Below are 8,023 nucleotides of genomic sequence, written 5' to 3' on the forward strand. Positions count from 1 at the left end.
TCTTACCCAATAATAATTCTAGCCACGGAACTTGAAGACATACAGGATTCAAATTCAAATTTAAGACTTGTTGTGTCTCTGTCTCTGTTGCAGGAGTTTGGGGGTTCACTGCTCCAAGGTGCGCTCTCTAACGTTGGACTCATGGGAACCTGAATTACTCAAGTTAATGTGCGAGCTGGGAAACAGTGTCATCAACCACATCTATGAGGGAGCATGTGAGGAGCAGGGCCTGAAGAAACCAGGGCCCTCAAGTTCCAGGTAAGAACTGCCACACCCTATTCAAATGCCTCTACCTGATTTTTTTTTTTGGATTTTTTTATTTTGATTTTTTTATTCCCCTTTGAATATTTAGATGATCAATTATTTCCCCCCAGATTATTGGTGGAGACTGGGAATGTCCTCTGAGCAACTGTGTATATTTGATGGTTAGATGCTAGGGTCATTGTGATCAATCAATATTCCATGCTATCTTCTGCAGGCAAGAGAAGGAGGCGTGGATCAAATCTAAGTACGTGGAGAAGAAGTTCCTGAAGAAGTTGGGGGCCACCGAGGTGCTGGTGAACGGCGGGCGAAAGTCAGCGCGCCGGTGGAGTGTGAAGAAGTGCCGGAGACACAACAGTGCCACCACAGTGCCCAAGACCCGACGAAAATATCGCCAGGAGCTGGGTAGCGCCTCCCCTGCCACCCTCTCCTCAGGTACTCTAATTGCTCTCTTGCCACTAGAGAAAGGATACCTTTATTTATCTTTGTATTCATATTCCCAATCGTGCTTAACCATCTGTTGACAATGACAACCCAGTACATAAGACATTTAACATTTACACATTCTCTCCTTGTGCTTAACAGCGGCTTCAGCTCTAGAGAGGAAGTTCCGACGAGAGTCACTGTTTTGTCCAGATGAGCTGGACAATCTCTTCTCTTACTTCGACACAGGATCTGGGCCTCGTAGTAAGTTACCTACCCGTCTAATATACAAACACTACACCCTAAACTACAGAGATACTTGAATCCTTTGTGGTGAGTAATGTGAAATAACTAGAAGCAACACTAACGTGCCCATGGCTTGGCTCCTATTGGCCCTGCAGGTCTGAGCAGTGACAGTGGCCTGGGCGGCAGTACAGACGGCAGCACAGACATCCTGGTGTTCGGCTCAGTGGTGGACAGTGTCACAGAGGAGGGTAAGAGAAACACATACGGGTAACTGATGGAATGGGGGGGAAAAAATTGCAACATATATGTTCAGCCATCGTTTTGAAATGCCATTTTCAGAAAACCTGACAGTTGATCTCAATCATTCTTAATTGCCCTTGAGGGGATAAATAAAGTTGCATTGAATCCTAGTTGTCACAGTTGTTGTTCTGTTGTTTTGTAACTCTGCTGCTTCTGTCTCTCTGCAGAGCGTGAGGTGTCAGAGGACTCTAGCGGAGAGGCTGAGATGGAGCCGGAGCCTGAGACCCAGTCGGACCCGGAAGATAGGCGTGAGCTCCACCCTGGGGCGCTGCTCTACAAGGCCTCCCAGGCACGCAACCTGCCCGTCATGGCCGAGGCACTGGCCCACGGGGCTGACGTCAACTCCGTCAACGACGAGGATGATGGCAAGAGCCCACTCATACAGGCTGTGATTGGGGTGAGCCATTGTAAAAACAGGCCGGCTTGTTCTTAGTACACTGGCAAAGGCAGTCCTTGTCATTCACGATGAATAGCGCTGGAGGCATCTTGCTGAAATATTCTTCTTCAGTAGCCTCGACTGACAGCATTGCAACATACATGAATGCATGCATCTATCCATACAGCATGTCTATGCATGATCACAATATTCTAAATATGCACAACATATTGGGGGCATATTTAGAGTGTGCAACTTTCTGTAATTATTTTTATACAGTTTACCTTCCGTTAGTCAGCACCTCTACGAACTATTTTGGGTGTGTGTCAGCTTGTGCTTTTTACTGACCACAATATTCTGCCACATTTTATATGCGCTTTATTTGGCCACATGGAGAGAGCCTCACAACGTGTGTGTGTATTCCATTCCAGGGCTCTTTGATAGCCTGTGAGTTCCTGCTCCAGAATGCAGCTGACGTCAACCAAAGAGACGCAAAGGGGAGGGGGCCACTACACCACGCCACATATCTGGGACACACAGGGTGAGTAGTGCCAAGGCATAACACATTCCCTGTTTCTTTCCTTACTATTTTCAATGTTCTTTTTGAGTCACTAGTAAACATTTTAAAGAATAGTTTTCATGGACAATGATGTAGCTTGCAAAGCAGATTAATGTTCAGTTCTTTTTTACATTCATATTGTTCCTCGGGCTTGATGGCATAAGGGACAAAGCTGCTGGGTCCAGTTCTTTTTATGCTGATTAGATGTGGGAGTGTTCAGTACATGTTCCCGTCTGATCTGTCTCCATGCTGCCCTCTACAGGCAGGTGTGTTTGTTCCTGAAGAGAGGAGCCACGCAGAACGACGGGGACGAGGATGGCCAGGACCCTCTGAGTATCGCTGTGCAGGCAGCCAACGCAGACATCGTCACCTTGTGAGTTTCAATGGGACATAACACCCTGTCCCTCAACTTACTCAGCCTCACACGATCCTTTGAAATACATGTTATGACCGGGGGTTAGCTTGCTAGACTACTGTAGCTCCTCACTTCTGGGACGTATGAGTGGATCCATCTAACATGTTGTGTTCCATCCCTCCCTCTTTCCTTCTCTCTCCCACCTCCCTTTTTTCCCCTAAGGTTGCGTCTGGCCAGGATGAACGAGGAGATGCGGGAGTCGGAGGGACCGTTCGGCCAGCCAGGTCAATACCCCACCAGCAGCCCCACAGAACAGCAGTATAAGAAATGCATACAAGAGTTTATCTGTCTCAACATAGCTGAGTGCTAGAAGTCAGTCACACTACCTGGTCCAGTTCAGGCTTTCCCTTCTGGTCATGGTTGGAGGGGAAGCCAATAGCATACCAGGACTGTGGCAGGACAGGCCTGTCGGGAATCTTGTGCAGGAAGGAACGTAGTCCAAAACACACATTTCTCTACCAGATTCCCTACACGCTGCTGTCCCTCCCAGCTTTATGGTTCTTCTCTTAAAAACCTGTAGACTAACATTGTTGAAACGAGGCCAGACCAGAATATGCCAACTACTATTCCTTATCAACGGTATAGGATGTCAGTATCATTAACTCTTATCATGATGTCAAACTGTACTGTTGACTTGGACTGGCAACATTAGTTCAGAGTTAGATCATTTGTCAACAAATGGTTAGGGACCAACTTTATAATCGACTTTCTAAGTTAATTTAAATCATAATGTACCCTACCTATAACCATGTCAAGCGAATTAATTCAGCTGCTCTTTATTCGTTTGGAGAGGGGACAGGTGTTTGCTTGTGGTTTTCAAGGTAGGGTAGTGTGCTCCGAACCAAAGACCAGATCAGACCAATATGCTGCACAATACTTTCATCAAGCTACTCTGCCTGCTCATGTAACAATACCAAAGCAGTATATGGTAGTCTTGTCAAGGGTATAAAAACAGACCTTCAAGGCCTGTAAGTCGTTGTCTTTATATCTTGTCAGTTCTGCTCCAGCTGTGTTGTGTTGTGGCATGAGGTGGTTCTTTAGTACACGCACGTTGTGAAAAGAGGCGGGTACTTGTGAATTTCATTATGGTGATTAGACAGGATAACAATGAAGCTAAGGAACAACTGTGATTGAGTGTAGATGATATGGATTATTTATCATTTCATAGATTTTAAAGCAACATTATGCACTTTTCCTACCAACAATGATTTGAATTTCATTTAGTTACTTTCGGTATTTTCATTTAGTAGTGTAGGTTTTCAGCTTAATTTATGATGAACTGCCCAGAGCAATAGTGCAATGATAATTTAAATACAGATACACTGTATTTTTTGTATTAATTTTATCAATACGATGCAGATGGTATTTTTTTAACTGGATATATTTTGTTAGATTTTATTTTCCTGAGCACTCACACGCATAAGGCCAGTTAACCTTTACTGTCATTTCTTCACTTCTCTTCTTGGAAAAGACAACCACAACTCACAATCTTATAATAGAAAATGACCGGGATTTACCTTAAACTGCGATGAGATGGAGGTTTCTTTTATATAATATGAAAACTCACATGTATTGGGTACAGTATTTGTATATGTTTGTCGAAAATGTTGACTTATTATGGTATTCTGATGTATCATGGCTATACAGTATTAGATTAGTTCTGGGTTTCTTGGTTGAATAGTGCATGGGTTGCCGGTGCCCAGGTCTTTCAAAGCCATGTTGGTTTTGTTTACTTCATTAATCTGTGTATGGTAATATTTTATATATTGTTAAAAGAAAATAACTGCGTGATGTGCTGCCAAATCATGAGAACTGTACATAAAAAGACTACAGATCAGTTAGATCTGTGGTCTATAATCAAACTGAAACTAAAACAGATATATTGGATAGAATACCCCATAATATACAGGCATAGTTTCCCATTGACTTCTACAGGCCTATGAGAACAGGAGAGAAAGCTTGGTCCATGCAAATATGCCAGCTTTCCCTCTAACTCCTCTGAATACCAACAGAATACCCCCTTCTCTGTAAGCACTGCCTGTGTACACACTATACATGCCGTGTGTACATAGTGAGAGGGTGACCACAGTGCCCAGGTTTAATTTGATACTGTGCAGTTGCTTACTGCCATTTTGAAATAATCTTAAACAGGAAATGTAATTAGTTGTCCTCGCTTAAGTCTAGTAACAACTTATGTTTGGCATTGCGTTTGTGTTGCTTGAGTTTACTTCAAGCCAAAGACCACACAAAGTTCAAGTCATTTGAGGAGAAAATAATGAGTAAAAAAGAAGACGAGACCAAGAGTAGTGACTCTAATGAAATATCTGGGAAACAATGTTATGACTAAACAATGCCGATGATTTGCATCAAGCCACTAAAGGTTTACATGTTGTACAGTGTACGAGTCAGTGAATTGATTAAACTATAGGTTGACTAGGTGACTGTTCTGCTGTAAATATGCTAAAAACTATTAACACTTAAAACTGCTTGCTTCTATCTTCTGTATTTTCATTTTTGTGTTTCTGACTTAAATCTGTACATTTTCTTTGTATATTGTTAGAGAACATGTGTCTCTGAATATCTTTGTGCAAGTTACACTACTGCTACCGTTTTGTTATTTTCCTAATATCTTCTAAAATGAGAAAATACTGAAAATAAATTAAAGATGTGATTCAAAGCCTGACTTCTTCCGCTGCTTCTTGCTTCATTTATTCTGTTCTTTTATATATCACCGTTATAACACTTTCCCTCTGTCACTACAACTAACCGCATTAACCTGAACTGGCACTGTACCTATTAGTCAACCCATTTTTTTTGTCAACACATTTTCAGAGATTAGAAACGTTGTCCTCCTGACATTTAACTCAAGTATGGAATCAAATGATTTCTATGATGAATCCTGTTTGCCCCTATAACATTAATGATTTACAAAACCCCACTTGTTTCAGAACTTTGTTTTCAATTTCTCACCTGTAGTTGGTGTGCTGCTTAAAGAAAAGGTTCACCCATTTTGAATGTTATATTGTTTTTGTGCATCTCTGAGTGATGTTCTATTGATTCCCAGGGGTCATTTCATGTTTTCATGTGTATCTGAGTTATTGGCATTCAAGTAGGCAGACATCTGGCTGATATGACGCAGCACCATGACAAAGCCGCTCTCACTACACTGGAAGTTAATAGGAATATGACTTTTAGATTGCGAAAACGCCTATCATGTCAGATTTCAATACTGGCCGATGTCATAACTCGGGAGGACGTCTTCTCTCGTATGAGCCATTGATCATAGACACACACAGGAAGAGACTGGAATGTTATTTTTAATTAGTCAAGCTGAGAATTTCTCAGGAGGTCGAAAGGAGTTCGACTGGCTGTAACCATGGTCACCAGAAAACTAAAGCTTGAGAATTTAGAAATAGAGTGAAGCCAAGCGTCTTGGTGCCTAGACTGTGGTTTTGTTCCTCTGTTGATGTGTCTAGATTAGAGGCTCTGTCGTTTTTGAAAATCATTTCAGGTTTTGAACAATCGATTTCATGTTGTTGTTTTTTTACACAAATTCCACATTGTATGGTAGGCCTACTGTTATTTACCAGATCGATTTAATGCAATTCTTGATGATAATGTTCTGTTACATTGCTATCCTTTTTCAGGAGACACTACTTACCTGGATATCTTCCGAGAGTTTTCTCACATGGCCTCACACAACCCAGAGAAGCTGAAGCGGAGGAGTGTGCATTTCAGACACTCTTTCAGGTAGCCCACGGAGGGATGAGATGTCTGGGAAGTCATACTTGAAGAGTGCAACAGTCACTTTCCTTACATCATTACAGATTTGCATAGTGAGTCTAGCCCCCTCATATTCAGAACCCGACTTCACTAATCCTCTCAGATCCTCAACTCATAAATGTTCTTCACAAATGAGAACCACTATTGCCCTGTTCCAAATTGCCCCACTACAGGTATTATCTCTACTGATAATCTCAATACCACCTCACACTAAATTACTCCACTCATCTTAATGGTAAAACCACTTTTGTCAACATGCACTACAGTATATGGGAGATGCCTAGAAATGTTGCCTCTGAAAACATAGGGAGATGCTATCAAGAATGATTGTCACTGTGCTACAAACATCTGTGGATTCTTAGATGATGTTCATGTATTACTTCTTTGACAGAAGATGTTGATGCTTTTCAGCAATTGGGAAGCATATTTTGTTGGAGAATGCTGTATGTTACAAATGTGTGAGATGCATATTCTGTTATCAAATCAACCCTTTGTTTTGATAACTTTTTGTAACATAGCCTGTACTCGCTTTATGAGGATTTGCTGGACTTGTCCTCTCTTATTTGCCGTATAACATCGTTTTTTAAGCGTTGTTGTTAAATGTTAACTTTAGATAAATCCAAGCACTTAACAGTTTCTCATCCTGTGTTCTAGATAGATGTCAGGAGTCTTTAAGCATTATACGTTTTCTTTGTGTGCTCAGATCAGCTTTATTATTTTGTTCAATGTACCTGACTCATTATAGAAGGAATATAAGCATATTATTTACATCGCAAAATGTTTAGTTTTTTTTGTATTCAGCTGTGTGTGTAATGCATGCCTTTGGTCCATTTTATATTTCTTACACATAAACAAACTTGAATTAAGCAGCAATGCCTCTACACTACAGCCTATAGGCTCAATGGATAGGGTTGTTTACTGTGTATACCATCCAGTTCTTTGAAATGTGTTATAATGTCAGTATTATTTTTTAAATACGTTTTGTTTTTATCCTGGAACTATATGGAAGGTGATTTGTGATATTGACTATGCTGGTATAGTCTTAATTTTTGATGAAATGTAATGAAAAATCTCTTTATATTCATACCACTATGAATTTCAATGCAGATATTGTATATAAACGCTGTAGAGGCAAAATGCTAATATATCTGAAAGGAAAGTTATTTTGTCATGAATATTTTTGGAAGATGTATGCCTCTTGAAGGGTGAAAATAAAGAAAGTCTCTTAAATCTGACTGTTTTTTTGTTGACACAATGGTTTGTTGCCTGACTGGCAGTTAAACAAATTACACAAGACTGATGTGTCCATATTTCTGAAACTAATTATAATTAAGGCCAGGCGTCACAGGCTGAAAGTACATTTTTGCATTTACCTACCTACCAATTTTGAGATTTTTTGGTATTTTGGTCCATCAATATTAGTATTTTCAAAAAGTAAACATAAAAATGTTAACTTGATAAATGTATATACTTTCTTTAGTTCATCATACTACCATCATCAATTTTCAATAATTTCAAAGCTCACTACATTAAATTACACATAATTTAAAAGCCCATTTCATAGAGAATGTTACAATCTGGAATATATTTAGTAACTTATTTTGAAGAGATGGTGATTGGGTCTAGCGTTTGGTAGTTTAAATTCAGTGTACTTGTCTAA

General features: G+C 40.3%; 1 protein-coding gene across 2 annotated transcripts in view; it reads left to right on the forward strand.

Moving 5' to 3' along the window:
• The window catches only part of acap3a (ArfGAP with coiled-coil, ankyrin repeat and PH domains 3a), an 81,445-nt gene extending 73,852 nt beyond the window's left edge, over positions 1-7,593 (forward strand). For both annotated transcript variants that reach the window (XM_014135588.2, NM_001173659.1), the window contains 9 exons: positions 94-258; positions 479-696; positions 847-948; positions 1,077-1,178; positions 1,398-1,627; positions 2,038-2,147; positions 2,428-2,538; positions 2,743-2,804; positions 6,228-7,593. In XM_014135588.2, the coding sequence (XP_013991063.1) occupies positions 94-258; positions 479-696; positions 847-948; positions 1,077-1,178; positions 1,398-1,627; positions 2,038-2,147; positions 2,428-2,538; positions 2,743-2,804; positions 6,228-6,334 (1,207 nt within the window). In that variant the 3' untranslated portion in view covers positions 6,335-7,593. The remainder of the gene's footprint in view (positions 1-93; positions 259-478; positions 697-846; positions 949-1,076; positions 1,179-1,397; positions 1,628-2,037; positions 2,148-2,427; positions 2,539-2,742; positions 2,805-6,227) is intronic.
• Positions 7,594-8,023: the final 430 nt, after the last annotated feature.

This window comes from Salmo salar, chromosome 13 (assembly GCF_965601325.2).
Source record: "Salmo salar chromosome 13, fSalSal1, whole genome shotgun sequence".
Classification (NCBI taxonomy): Eukaryota; Metazoa; Chordata; class Actinopteri; order Salmoniformes; family Salmonidae; genus Salmo; species Salmo salar.